Source organism: Pempheris klunzingeri, chromosome 19 (assembly GCF_042242105.1).
Source record: "Pempheris klunzingeri isolate RE-2024b chromosome 19, fPemKlu1.hap1, whole genome shotgun sequence".
NCBI classification, from domain to species: domain Eukaryota; kingdom Metazoa; phylum Chordata; class Actinopteri; order Acropomatiformes; family Pempheridae; genus Pempheris; species Pempheris klunzingeri.
Genome location: NC_092030.1, coordinates 6766224 through 6781976, shown reverse-complemented (window position 1 = coordinate 6781976; position 15753 = coordinate 6766224). Strand labels below are relative to the sequence as shown.

Genomic DNA, 15753 nt, shown 5'->3' with positions numbered 1-15753 from the left:
AAAGTCTCCCTCACATCAGCTGTCACATTATATTTAGACAGGAGGGGGGCAGTAATGATACAACCATAGACTGTACAAAGAGGATGGATGGTGATGGTGAGCTTTGTATTTACCATGTGTGCCCTGTCCACCACTATATACTGTTATATAGTGAGTAAGTGAGTGTGTCTGGTTTTACAGTAAAGATACATATGTTTTATGCAGCCATGTTTGTTGAATGTGAATCTGTCTGACTGGGCCCATTTACTTTTTAATGTGCTGTAATGTCATGCGTCTCCCTTCACCCACTGATGGTTTTAGAGAGCAGAGTGTGAAGCCAGCGCTGCAGGTTTAGAGGATTTACGTTAATCTGACTTGGATGAAAACATCTGCCAGAGGTGGAAATGAACAAAGTAGGGCCTACATGTACTTATTCTCTATTTTAAAGTGTGATTTTTGAAGTAGCTCACATTGAGCTACACATTTACTTTTTTATTTTTTATTTTGTAATATTACTGTAAGCAAATAGCATATGTTTGCCTTTATTACTGAAGAATATGTTCAGGCATTTCATATGTATTTGTTTCACTTCCTCAGATGACATGACCATCAGACATGTGAGAGTCTTAACCTGACCAGACAACAAATGACACACTGCTGTTGCTTATGTACAAAATACATGCATACTACACGAGCAATAGCAAACTATAGAACAAAAGTGGCACTGTTTGGTTAATGAATATTGCTGTCACTATCACTGAGTGTTTGCATTAGTCTGCGAATGCACATTGGCCCTTATGATCCTCACTTTATTAGTCTATCCAGGAGCCTGTAATCTGAAAGGCAGGAAATTCACCGAATAATGCGATGTCTCATTATTTTTCATCTGTTTGTTTGGGGTTTTTGTATTGCTTTTGGTAGACACCCTTACAGCGCAAAGGTTTGCTTATCGTCATGACAACTGTGCAAGCACCATCTAAGAGGAAAACCATGACATGCAGTTGAAAGCTTGACAACAAGGCTTTTTAGAAGACCTTGTGATAAATTCTCATAAAGCGACTGTGGCTATCAGTGTTTAATGTGATAAATTCACATGGTATCTGCACATGTGATAATGTTTCTCATTAATCACTGACACCCTTCATTATCATTTATCATGTTTACGACTGATTGTTTTATGTCATTTTTGCGATAAACACCTTTACAATTTTTATCACATTTACAATTCAATAAATGAAATTACTTGTAGGCCTAATTTAATACATTCATTGATTTATTACTTTATACATTTGTAATATTTGTAAATATAACCTATGTCATTTTCCCTATTAGAGATCAGTTTGTAGAATAATTTCCACAACACCTTTGGTCCTCCATCTGTGAAACACATTTCTCATGTGAAAATATGAAGTTCACGTTGTAAGTTGTAATACCTGTTGTGATGAGGACACTAACCAGCTTTTTATCTAGTAATTTATTAGAAATTTAAACAGGAAATTGTAGTTTTATTGTATTTCACTTAGAGGTTGTTGTTGCTTTACCTAATTTCATTCCAAGTTTGGTTAATACCTGATGGGGGACTAAGATATCAATGTTTATTTATTAATTTATTATTATTGTTATATTATAATGTTATTTAATGTCTTTTATGTCAGTAATAAACTGAGTCATCGTGTCACATGTAGGTGACTCAGGTGAATGACCCCACCTGCCGCACCCTAACGGTCTTGCATGTGAAACTGCAGCCCTGCACACAACACACCTGCAGCCCCTAAGCCACGCCCACGTACCTGCGAGAACCAGGAAGTCTTTTTTTTTTTTCACTACGTTATTTGGACCTGACCAGATAAAAAATACTCTGCTAAACTTCGTCCGGTCGAAGCCTTCATCCTCATCCTCATCTGCAGCCTTCACGTCCACTTACACGGGTCGTATCAATCTGCTCCGGTCACACAGAAACAGGAAACAGACGGAGTTTCTCCAGGTGGGTACACCGTGTATTGTTCGCCCAGAGTGTCGACATGTTTTCACCGAGTTTCGTGGAGCTCACTGCCATATTAGGGCACAACTCACGAGTCATGTGGTTTTATTTCGGCGGTTTTAGTAGCAAGCACCAATTTTTGTCTTCTTCTCTCAAAAGCAGCAACCTGTTACTCAGTTATTTCAGAGGTAGCTGTTCTCTAAATGTGTGTTCAGGCCTGTGTTGGTGTGTCTGCCCTGTCTTCATGCTCTTAAACTAGCCTCAGTGTAAATACGCCAGAGGCACTGAGTGGGGCTGGGCTGCCATTGTACCATTGTACTATTGTTAAGATATCATGTACATGCGTGTATTTAGTGTTTAGCAGCCAAATTTAGATTCCTGAGTTGTAAAATAACTTACTTGAAGCGAATAGGATGTCACTGAAAATGTGTTAGACTTAGTTTTGACCTTTGCTTCACTATATTTCATAGTGTAATACACTATGTTACTCCACTACATGTGCCTCACAGTAGGAATTATACGCTTAGTTGCCGGTTTATTAGGTACACTAAACAGCAGCCCAACACCAGCATCATAAAGGCTGTAATGTTCAGTTTTTGGTGACATCAATTATAAATCAACTCACGACTGTTTTGGCAGCAGTTCACGGTGCTCATATTCAGTCGACCCTACCCTGATCTGCACTCGGGTGCCAGGTAATTAGGTATGTTTAGCTAAAACTGATGCAATCTAATCCTCTAAAGTTAAATCAGCACCAGTTTCAACAAAACCTGAACATTAAAACTTTCAAGAAAGTAGAATAATAATAACCTAATAATAAATAAATGTTCAGCAGTTTTTTTCCTCTCTCCATTTTTTTGATCAGTGAATTGATTTCTGACATCTGTGTGTCATGTTTGCCTGAATCACACTTGTAGTTGTTGTTGTTGGGGTCATAGTCAGATTTCGCAAATACTAAGATGATGAATTCCGCCACAGCAACCTCATCCCTTCAAAGACATTTTTGACTTGACACCAAAAGTCAAAAGTGTATTTATGAATGTATTGTTTTTTCACCTTTTATGTCTTCATGTTACTGTTGTGTTATATGTTATGCTTATCTCTAAATGTGATGGTCTGAATATTGTAAATGCTGCCTTGAAGTCTATTAGCCTTTTTCACAGCAGACATTTTGTCCAGGTGTTACTAATGACATTATTGTCTGATCTAGTTCACTATAAGTTATGACAGCGTGACAGCGAGCCAACATGCACAACACCAGGATCCTGACAATGAAGCAGCTGTATGGAATTCAGCCGTCAATGATATTATTATTCCTCTGACAAAAAAAGGCCCATAGCAGAGTATGAACTGGTGTAGGCTGTGGCTCTATTCACACATCAAAGTGACTTTGAGCAAGAACCTCAAATTCAGCAGGGAGGAACAGGGTTGCAATCAGTATCTAAACTGGACTGCACTCTCTTTCCTCAGGTTGTATTCATTCACTTTACCACATCTTGAAAGGAAAACCCTACAGCAGAGAGAACAGGCTTTCGCTTCATGCAAAACTGTAATATCTCATTGTTTTCTAGTTTCTAGTTGGCCACTCCTGGTCACCTCATGTCCCCTGATGATCCAGATTATACCTATGGAGGGCACGTGCACACACTGCCTCTCTTTTCTCTGTCTGTCAATCTCTTTCCCTCTTTCTACGCTCTCATCAGAGATTTGTGAGTGGCATGTGTCCCTCCATCTGGCTTGCACGCGCATTGCATATGGACATTGCATAATGGTCTTGGGCCTTAGTAATGCAGCACTACAGCGGTACTCCAACACGTGGGGAAGTGACAAGGGGCAGAGAAACAAACTGCTTATGTAAAAGCATTAAGACGACCAAACAGCTACGGCTACATTTGCTCAGCCTGTGGAAAAAACAGAAGGTCTTTTCATAGTTAATTAAATTGTGAAAACATGTAGTGACAAAGGAATGAGCTGGAGGAATTAAGCTCTCTCCTCCTCCTTTCAGAATTTAAAAGCTTTTTTAAAAAGTGAAATTCCAGATATGCAGGTCTAGTAGTGCAGTTCACATTCCTAAGTTTGAGTAGATTCAAATAAACACTGCCCAAAATATCATTTTTATATATATATATATATGTATATATATAGATAGATATGCTTATGTTTTGCACCATAATATTACACAAATTACTCCAGATGAGCATGCCATTGCCTTGGTGGGAGAGTGCATGGGGATAAATGGATATCACTGCAAAGATTAAAGTGGTTCATGTTGTGGTTATGAAAATGCTGCAGCAGCAGAGCCCAAAAAAAGCCAAGAAGCTTAACATGTTGACATGTTCAAATATTGGATAGGAAATGACTACATGTCACCACCGTGCAGCCATCTGTGCTCAACCACATGGATGGCACTGCCGTAGAAGATGTGAATGTTCGTGTTTGTGCATGACAGCACGCAGCAAGATTAAAAAGAAGATTTCTTTATTTAAGAAGGGGCAATGCACATTAATTAGCATGAGTACTGGCAGGTTGAGGTCATATAAAAAGCATGAAAAAGAAAAACATACAAATGTACAGATAAATAGTAATAATCACACATAATAATCATACATCATCACTACTCCAGATGATGACAGCATCTTTGATTGTCCAGTAACCACTGTGTTATAGATCTGGATAAAGAGCTGAGAGATGTGATGGTACTTAATTCTCTGGGTATAGTTTTCCAGGTACATGCTTCAATACCCTCTGTTAGTAGCTCTGCTGGATGAGTTTTGTTTTTGTTGAATTAATTATTTGAGGGAAAGGGGCACCAGGCCACGAAAAATGTTTTACTCAAGCAAAATATCAGCAAATTTGATCATGTTTTCCCAGTTTAAGAAATCATATTTATCTGGTGTTTCTACATATTGTTATGCGCTCCTACCTGCCTGTGTCCATTCATGTTTGAGAGAATCATGGCACTGATGTAAATTGCTCCTAATGTGTCTAAAATTTGTTGAATTGAATTTGACTTCACAAATCTTTTGGCTTGTGCTGTGAATATGAGTTGTGAATCTAATATTAAGCCCAAATATTGAAACTCAGGCACTATATGTTCGTCTTCCTGCTACTGTAACAACTGGGTCTGGATCTCTATGTGCAGGCTTTGGAAAAAACAAACATAGCTTAGCGTAGCACAAAGGTTAGGAACACTGGGCCTGGCTCTTTTGAAGTTAACAGTATCAGTATCATACCTATATTATGAGGGCTTGTATGTTGGACTACACAGAGCCACAACAGGAACCTGTGGGTTATTCATAATTCAAAATCCCATTGACATTTGTAACTACACTTAGACCTAAAAATCCAGCTTTGGAACAGATCCTTTCTTAACAGTACAGTGTGCCTCAGAGATAAGGATGTTTTTTGTTAGTCTTTTTTTCTTTGCTTTTCAGAAAATGATCAAATAAGTTGTTAGTTCAATATTTATGTCTTTTAGTGCCCTTCAACAAACGTTAATCCCCTGTTATGCCTTTGGATTGCTGACACCATCGCCCATCAGGCTCCAGTACTTGGTGTGCACAGGTGTGATTGTGTGTTTGTGCACATGTTCATCTGTGCAATGTATGTATCTCCCACCGAACACACACACAGACACACACTCCTTTGTCCGGATGCAGTTTGGGTTGGATGAGTGTTCTCTGCGAGATTACCGTAAAGTGTTGGATTATGATAAAACCATCTGTGAATGTCATACTGCTGTGTGAATTTTCCACAGTTTAATAGTTATGTCTCCTCTGTGCTTTCAGCCCAGACCAGGCTCTTAATCTAGGCTCCTTCTGACAAAGACGACACACAGGATGAATTTAAAAAACCCTCTCCTTCGTTTCCTTTGTGCTGTTGTTACCCAACATTTTCAAAAATAGACACTTGTTATTTTTGTGTCTCCCCTGCTGTGCTCCTGGTATTTTCACTACCCCTTGGAGTACTGAGGGATTTCTGCCGCTCAGTGAAATCTGCAACAGCTCTCATGGCACGACCATCCAGAGCCGTAATCCAGACGTCCAAGCTGCTGGAATATAAATCCCGTCCGGACTTTGCATTGGCTGGCAGCTCATCAAGAGGCCACAGAGATTATTTATTTATTTCAAACCTCTCAGGACACGGCGGCCTGCTGTCAGCCAGTGACTCAGGGACGACAAGATACAGACATTTAATCAGTGCAGCAGCGTGCCATGCATGCTGGGGATTTGCACATGTGTAGGAGTGAAGAAGAAGTGCACTCCTTATCAGGTGGAGGGAGTTGGGGATGCATTTTGGAAGTTTATTGAAAGAGTGCAAAACATATGTTAAATAGTTACCAGCCAACAAATCAAGGTTTGACAGTGTGCAAGTGAGATCTGATTCTAAGACCACGTCCTTTTATAACAACCTTCTTTTCCATTTATTCATGTATTTGTCTTAAAGACATACATTTTCATTTGTCCTATGCTGGGAATTCTGACTGGAAGCTGCATCAAAAATGCATTGCATCGCTGAGCCAGGTTCAACACATGTTTATGCTGGAGCCCTCAGCATCCAAACCTCTGCTGCGTCACCTCGACTGCAAATAATTAGGTAGCTGCGGTTTATGGTCTATGCCTTTTATCAGATAATTTAAGTAACCATTCTATTTAGATAACTAACTGGAGTTGAATACAGGAAAGACATTTTTCACACAGGGCTATTTTTGTGATGGCCTTAGTTAGATTTTTGCATGTGGCAGTATTCTCTCAATCTCCTGTGCCCCAAAATTAATGAATTTGCAGCCACTTTTTCCCCCAAAACTGCTAAATTTTGTCACCTGTTTTATATTGGTGTGTGATAAATTGAGGTGTTATTTAAGAATATCATCTGTAAAAATAAATAAATAGATAAAAATTTTTAAAAAGCTACATTCTAAAGAAGTTACTTATTAAGTAAGAATAAATAATGCAGTATGTAAAAGGACGTGCACAAATGCTTCAGTTTCACCTAGTTTTTGAAAGGATAACTAGACAAGCTTGGTGTAAGTGATACACTGCCAGCTGTGTCTGTTACAAGGATGAGACTGAGACTTGATTTCTTTACTACACTCGTTCGGAATTTGATCACTTGTACGTGAGAAACTGGAGGTAAAATTGTTAAACATTCCTTCAGTATGACCATTTCTTTGCTTAAAAATTGCAGGAATGATTTGCAGGCTCTAACAAATGTGGATTGGTTGAATTTGTACTGGATAAGTCTGGGGATATTCCATACTTTTCTTATTGTCAACAGATCACATGAAAAGACCAAAATAAACCCTGAACTGCTCGGGATAATCATTATGTTTATCCAAAGCATGATGTATCTTATTCCTCTGTGTCGTAGAGCTGCACTGTTGTTCAAAAACTATTAAGAATACATCAAGTAACTACACTGTTGCACTGGGTCATATGTACATGAGCACTAAATATCTATTCATCTGCAGCTGAAAATAGTTCCAAATGCACAATTTCCTCATGCCCAGCTGTTTTGTATTGTATCGAGAGACAATTTTGTTTTTGTATTTAATCAGTCATGGCATTATGGGAGGGTCTGTAATACCAACATTTATATTTTCATGGATTTCTTTAGACAATAAGAAAAATATATAGTGTTGGACTTTAAATGAGACTGTTAGACGAATTCCTCACTCAGAATATGCCAAAGCAGCCGGAGAGAGTACTGAGAGCAGATTTCAAACGAAGCACGCATAAAATCAGGACCGTGCTCTGAAAACATGTTTTGTACTCACAATTCTGTCCCTGTGCACACTCAGTTCTTGAAGACTGATAATAGCTTAAATTTGTATAGTTGTAGTTTTGTCATTGATAAACCTCCGTAAGGGGTTAGCCCTGGTGGAGAAGTGAGCGAGGATGTGAGGGTGAAGTAGATGGGTCTGTCCGGGTGTAAATGGCGAGAAGACTAAGCCTGGATGGGGGATTATGGGAGAAGGGGGCGGGGAGCATGCATGATCTGTCAAGGCTTAGTACCACAATTATCCCAGCGGCTGCAGCAGCAGCAGTGGTGGTGGCAGAGGCTGCGTTTTCATTAGTGTAATGTCCAGAGAAGCTCCAGAATTATGTAAGAGTGACGTGCTGTCATCCCCCATCGGCCGGCCCACCGCCTGGCAGGAACGTGGCCGTTTGTTTTCCTGTTATCCTCCCTCGCTCAGAAAAGCCAAAAGGACATCTGTCAGAGTCGGCGGTCGGAGACGGGACTCGTAGTAGCCGCAGGGACCTCGCCACTCCGGATGCTGAAGCTGTGGCTCGTTGTCATGGAGAAACTGGTGCACTGAGGCGGCAAAAGAGGACAAGTTTAGAGTCTTGACGATGCAGAAAGAGATGAGTGGAGATGTTGAATCTGTCTTGCACTTTGTTAGAAGATGAGTGATGGACGTGCAGCTGCAGACAGAGTAGTGTGGCGTGTGTGTGTGATGCCGTCGCTGTTTGAGGAGCATTAGAAGATGAAGTTTAAGAAGTTTATCACAATCATGCAGGCAGCCATGGGGATTGTACCCCTGAACAAACGGGAGCTTCTGCCACCTGGCAGGAAACTGTGGAGACCCCCTGGGTGAGTTAGATCACTGCGTTTCTGTGTGTCATCAACTTTAACATGCATAGAGAGCTTGTGCAGCAGTTTATTTCTAACAGGTATATTTCTAAACCCTGATAACGTTTCAGAAATACGGATACCTTTCGAGTGCAGAGCAATGGGAAGCAACAGTTGGAGTTTGGCAAAATGCAAAACTTTATGAGTGACCTGTAACATGTCCCTTTAAAGGCTCAATACACTGAAACTAAAACCTGTGCTTGCTTCTAGTGGTTGTGTAGAAAGTTTTGCCCAGGTTTTGTGGAGTGTTCTGTCTCCACTCCAATACAGTGAAGGTGAATGGATTGGCATTGAAATTGACTGGTGTTTTCAAATGTAAGGAGACACCATATTTTTTAGGTTTCATTTGTTTACTCCACTGTGCAAAATACCTGGATTATATTTGTGATGGGGCTTAATTTTTGAAAATGATCACAAGGCACTAAAAGACAAGTCTATTAGAACATACAGTATATCATATGCTCATACTGATGTAGCAGTCGGTGGAAGTTCAACATAGTGTTGGTGTCTGGTGGGTGTTGCGTAGCAGCAGTCTCTCTTTTTTTTAAAGTAATTGTTTAGCACTTGTCAGAAGTTTGGTCTGTTTTACTTGCCACAATTTATTGAATAGTCTTGCAATAGTTCACAAATGAAGCAATGTTATATCTTTTAAACTTCCATTTGCAAATGCACAGATGAGCTGTTTTCTGTTTTAAAGCGGAAAACTGGAAGTATGGAAGTATGTCATTTCACTCATCCACCTGCCCTTTTGTCTATTTGATTAGATTGAGAAGATTTAATAATACTGTTCTTATCATCTGTCCTTTTGTTTTGTGATTGTTTGATCTTGAATGTCCTGTAAAACAAGAACCAGTGTCTGTCTTTTACCTCAAACCAGCTTTGTATTATTATGACATTTGTTACTCAAATGTGAACTTGGCATATGAAGCGCCTTTTTACACAGTTCAGTAAGTATCGCACACTTTCCTGTTTATACTGTATATGTCATAGCTAGACTCATTTTACTGTATATACTATTTATTGGTTACTTATCTGTACTGTGCATATCGTAGCTACATTTTGCATATTGAGTTTTTACATATATACATTCTTTACATCTATTCACCTTCATTTACATGTACATGCACTTTGCTACTGAGAACCATCTAACTTGATGTTAAACTGCCTTCCATTGCAGTGTTACTTACTGCGTGCAATGACAATTAAGTTGAACCTAATCTAAACTAGAACCAGATGTTTAATTAATCAATCTGATGTCCATGACTTTTTATAGTGGTTGTGTGCTAGAATTGTGCCCTACTTCATGCAAAATCTTAATATCATCATGATGTGATTCCACAGATTTTTGCCAAACATTATTATTGAACTTTCGGCCAACTCTGAGTCAAACGGGTACTTAAGTGATGTTAAAGTTTGCATCACCTGTAAGGCATGTAAAATGTAATCTATTATACATCAGTGTGTTGGAGTTGTTTCATTACAGGTGACCGAACTGAGGTTTCGTCTAAATACAGATGGGTGTTGAATTTTTTCAATACCAGTACCAATGTGATGCCAGTTATCTCAGATCAGGCTTGACACATTGTGTTTATAGCAGAAAGCTTGTGCTTGTCTCTGAAAGATTTACCAGGAAGGGAGAGTCTAATGAAATGCTAATGCTATAAAGTTTTAGCACGTGGGAGTTTTTAAAGCTTGGCCGAGACTCTAGACTAAAAGTCCTGAGTCAAGTCATGTCTCTTGGTGCTTGGATCTTGTATCTTGCTTGGATCCATTTGCTAATCTTTTTTTTAGTCTCTTGCATGTCACCCAGCTTTGTGCAATTACAGTAGTTAACTGCTTGAGCACCCCTTCAATGGGAACATGGAGATGACAGGGCACATACACACAGACATTGCACGGAGGGCATTCAGTAATAAGACAATAGGGTCCCAGCATAGGTCTAAATATTTCCTCTGTGTCTTGGAGTGAGGTGAGTTATGTATCGGATTACTTCAGTTGTTCAAGGAGAAACCAAACTCTTCCTCGTGTTTTCATTCAACCTTTCACACGTCTGTGCATAATGTGTAAGGGGCAGCAGGTTTAGTCATGCAGAGGGAATCTGCTTTCTTCACTCCCAGCACAGTATCACAGTAGTGTGTGACTGTATCCAGTTAGACCATCCGAATGCATCAGAAACCTTGTTTCTGACTCACGGCCATGAAGCTGAGAAAAAAAGTTTTATCTCGGTGGAGAACGCCATGTTTGGACATGTTAATGATCAGGTCAGAGATACTGCTCTTGAAGTGAGACTGCAGATTATAGTATTATAGGCAGTAGTATCAGTGTGAGTCTTTTCTCCTCTGGCTTTACTCACAGCCGTACAGGGGTGGCTTAGCTCTGGGAAATGTGTGGCATTTCCGTCACCATTCATAGCTCTAGTTTTTCTCTTCTGATCCTTTGGTTTTTGGTTTATATTTCCTCAACAATGAAGGTTTTAGTTGTCATTCAACTTTTGCAGAAAAGGAGATGGCTGTAGTCCAAAGGCCAATTTGATCCTTTACAGTTACTTATAACACAGAAAAGCACATTTGAGAAGATGGAAGCATATATTTTTTTTGACATTTATAGTTTCGTTAGAGGCGCAATGGATGGTTTGACGTAAATATTTACAATATTTACAAATCAGGTGGAGCAGAAGTTGAGACATACAGACTTTTAGTCCCTAATGGTGTTAAGATCTGAAAACACTACATCCTACACTACCCATAATGCAAGTGGACTGTGCCTTTCGTAAGACCCTCTCTGCTGGTTGCAAAAAGAAGCCAGAATGGAAGTTTATGAGTAAATGAATGTACTTCTCTTTTGACTTGACATCAGTAAACACTTTCCTAATGAGTTTATGGTCTCAGTCGCTAGTTTCAAGTCCTCTTCAACACAGCACAATGTTCATTTAGTAAATTATGCTCACATTTAGAGTAAAACAGACGATCATGCTTTAGAGCAGGACTAGGTTATGACTAACCAATCAGAGGTGGGCTTCGCGGAACAGACGTCACTTCTGGCTCCAAAAAACCAAGATGGTGACGTCCGTAAACCTAAACATGAGGCTTCAAAACAGCGGTCCACAAACCAGTGGATGACGTTGCAGTACCTCTGTCCACTTCCTTATGCAATCTATGTTTGTAACATTGGTTTCTCTCAAACTGTTGTAGTCTTAAAGTTCAAGCTGAGATAACCCTGATGACATCACTTTGAAATCATCAGGGTTAATTTCTCACATCTTGAAAAACGGCTACAGAGTGAATGTTATTAGTTTTAAAAGTTTTAAAAATTAGTTTTTTGTCTAACACACTTGAAGTAAAGAGCTGACAATAAAACGTGCGTTCTCCTCTGTGTGCATAGGGACCAGCCTGGCTCTGACCAGACCAGCACTGACCTGCTCAAGTCCGGCCGCAAGTTCTGCTGGTCGAGAGAAGCCCAGTACTTGTATCTTCGCCGCCTCTCTTCACGCAGCTACTCGGCTATTATGATGGTACGTTGTTTACATGATCTTTATTGTTGACGCACAATGCATGAATGGTCCTGCAGACCTCCAACTGTGTGTTTTAGGGCTTAAACTCAACATGTCCCTACTTCACCAGTTTTGAGTGTCCAATTAAGACACATCATCATTAGCATTTATTATGCTGTAAGCTTTTTAGTTTTGAATCCTGTGGCATGGGAGCATGAGACAGCTTCATGATATCTGGTTGCACATGCACAAGTCGATGACTTTTTTTTTTTTTTCAGTGAAGTCTGAGACTAGTTCTATATTTCTACTTCTCTCTGTGTCTCTGTGTTATTGGTTGTATGACACTGGTGTCAGCTGAAACCTTGCAGGTCCATTTAGCTTTGATCCTTTAACATCACTTAGATTAATGTGTGTTTCACTCTTGTTGGAAAATTTCATGAATTTTAATCTTATAAAACTCTTTCATAATCCCATCATTTGATAGGCTGAGAAATTCATGCATGCATTTCTGTTTTATTTTTTTTTTTATTTTACCCAAAAATAGTTGGTAATCTGCAAACAAGGCTGCTTTTCTCCTGAAATGTTGATGATTTGGAGATATGAGGGGTAGTGAGTCAGTGTTTCCCAGACTTCTTTCCTCTGTCTTTATTTGGATACAACTGCGCCTTGGTGTCCCCTCCTGCATCCAGGATGATGATTAACCAGAGAGACATGTCACATCCCGGAAGCGTCATTGTTTTAATGACTTGGTTGCACAAATTATTCAGGCCAGTGAAGCTGTTTTGCATTAGGATGACCTATTTTAAGGCCCCTTTCACATAGTTGATTTCATGTGAAATGTGGTGATTTGTCTTGATTGACCTAAATTGCTCCAAAATGTTATGCATTTTTGATTAAGTGTTGGCCCTTTTACAAACAGAAAAGCCCATATCATTTGTTAAAATGGTGCATTTTCCAAGGAAACTGTTACATTTGATCAGATATTAGGGTTTTTGGATATTTCTTTGTGGTCAACTGATGTTCTTACCTGTGATGTGTCTCGTGCTAATTAAGGGTTGGCTTGAATGAATACTATTTTACCACACGCATGCACACACACACCACACACACAAACAACAATAGGTTATTGTGAGACAGCTGGACATGGTTATCTTGTTTTTCCAGACCTTTGCTTCAGCTGCTTGTGTATGAGAGTCTGACATTTTTTACATAGCTAAACCCCATCACTGTACGTCCTTATGCATTTGAGTTCTTTTGGTCTGGAGCTGTTTTACCTAGTTTGGGCCCTGTAGCTCCAGCGAACCAAACTCTTGACGCTCTAGCATACAGTGATAATTTTGCATTTTTTATTTAATTATTTATTTAATAGTATGCTTCCAACAGCACAAAGCCCTGACCTCCACCCCATTTAATGTTTTTTTTGGATAAACTGGTATGCTGATTGTGAGCCAGGTCAGATCACACAACGTCAGTGTTGACCACACTGATGCTCTAGTGTCTGGATGGGAACAACCAGGTTCACAAATCTGGTGGAAAGCCTGCAACTGAAGAGGTACAGGCTGAGTCTTAGCAAGATGATGCCACTGGTTTTGGAATGACACAGTAAACAATCATACCATATGGCTTTAATATTCAGGTGCTCACATACTTGTGTACTTTTTTGCAATGTAGTATATTTTCTACTCTGAAATGCATCCATAAAACATTGACTGCAGAAATGGGAAATTAAGAAGGAGATAAATAACAAAAGTAGTGTGGAGTATGGATGTTATCTTTTTGGGGGGATGCTGTCTTTAATTTTAAATGTTTTTATACACTCAACAGTGCTTTTTTTTCTCCAATTTTGGGGTCAGTTGCTGCATCCAGAATATGTTTTTATACTCTAAAATACATTTTAAATGAATGCATCAGTTTATCTGCGCAGGGGTCGTTTTAAACTGTACGCCTCTCTCAGAATGGGGCAGTGTGCTGTACTGCATGTGTTTTCGTGCTGTCTGTCTGTCTGGGTGTGGGAGCCTCACAGTAGGACCCCTAAAAATCAATGGGAATTTTGGACCGATCCATCTCAGCGGTATTACAGGTGCAAGCTCCTCCATACATGTGTCTATAGTTTTGTCGTCGCTCAGCTGTTATTGATAACGAAACAACCAGTTTGTTTTTTACATTGAGCAAAATTGAGATTGTAAACGTTGCTCTAGTTTGTTATTTATTACAGTTATTTTTAAATGTGACCACCCCGCACCCGTCCCTCCACCCTCACTTGGTATAATCCCAAACAAGCTAGGAGTCGTCGGCGCTAATTTTTGCCCTGAATGTTTAATCTTAGCTTTGTTGTAAGTTGGCTAAAGTGACACCCATAGAGAAAAGAAGACGACACTTTTACACTTTGAAACTCTGGGTTTCTTTAAAACTTTGGCCCACAGCTGACCAGAAACATTTCGGCAGTGGTAGTTTTGTCTAAATCTTTAGTACCAGTTCGGGACAGTTCAAAGTGCGTGATGCCTGTGAACGGAGGGGGGCTGCTCTCTCTCAGCAGATATGCGACCCAGTATTTCACCGTAAGTACTTCAGAGCTGCACTCAAAGAAGTCATGCATACAAAAGAGGACAGATTATAGCGATATGCTCCTGCTAAAGCCTTTTGTTTGTCTGTTTTTGCTTGTTCTGGAGTTTCCACGGATCCCAGTTGAAGCCTGTTGCATCCTGCTGCACCTGTTGTGATGGTGTCGGCTAACTAAATATCATTCAGCAGTTAGTTGAGTTAGAAACTGATTTAAAGGTATTAAATTCAGTTTTAAATGTTGTTTTGACCTTGTTGCTTTTATTCATATAGCTATAGACTTTTATGGTGTTAGATCGCCCGAGCTACGGTGCGCTTTGTCCATTAGTGGTCAAAACTAAATTTTTCTGCCTTTTTTTCTCCTTAAATAACCTCTTTTTCATGGAGCAATAGTTAACAGTGGTGTGACCTGCAGGGCATCACGAACTAAAGCGTACAAATGTCCAAAGTTCTTGTAATGGCCTTATTTTTTGTAAGTTATCCGTGTTGTTCTGTCTTGTGCCTCACGGTGTAACACAGCTGTGTCCCCAGTAGGGGGCAGACCCGTTCAACTCTTCTGTTAACACATAGAAATGTACAGAAACAGAAACTTTGAGACCGTCTGATGGAATATTGTTGGGTGGTTTTGAGTTTAAAAGACATGGAGCAAATAAAATATTTGGTTAAATGCCTGCCCCAAAGTGCTCTGGAACTAAAAGAATCACTAATCAATAAGAAATCACTCTCTGGTTCCAGCATCTTGTATGTGATGATTTGTTGCTTGTCTTTGTTTTGTTTTGAACTGTTGGTCAGATGAAATAAGACATCATATGGGGATAGAGCAGCTCCCTGCATGTCAAAGAGTCCCTGGGCAACGTACTGAACGCTGTGCCCTCGCTGCGTGTGTGTGTGTCTGTGTGTGTTCATGATTGGCTCCTCCTAATGAGCCCCTCACATGGAAGCTCATGCCGTCCACGTATTAATGTGTGTATGAGCGAGTGCACGGGAGACTTTAAAGTCGCAATACTAGTGCAGTCTGCTTACCGTCACTTTGGACGTATTTTTGGAAAGAGTCGACTGCTTCTCTAAATAATTTGTTTTCTACGCCACATCCTGCGAGGGTGACCCAGTA

General features: G+C 39.8%; 1 protein-coding gene across 1 annotated transcript in view; it reads left to right on the top strand.

Moving 5' to 3' along the window:
* The first annotated feature begins 1851 nt into the window (after positions 1-1851).
* Positions 1852-15753, top strand: part of tjp2a (tight junction protein 2a (zona occludens 2)) — a 34398-nt gene continuing 20496 nt past the window's right edge. The window contains exons 1-2 of the mRNA XM_070850086.1: positions 1852-1963; positions 11975-12104. Coding sequence (XP_070706187.1) covers positions 12099-12104 — 6 coding nt within the window. The 5' untranslated portion in view covers positions 1852-1963; positions 11975-12098. The remainder of the gene's footprint in view (positions 1964-11974; positions 12105-15753) is intronic.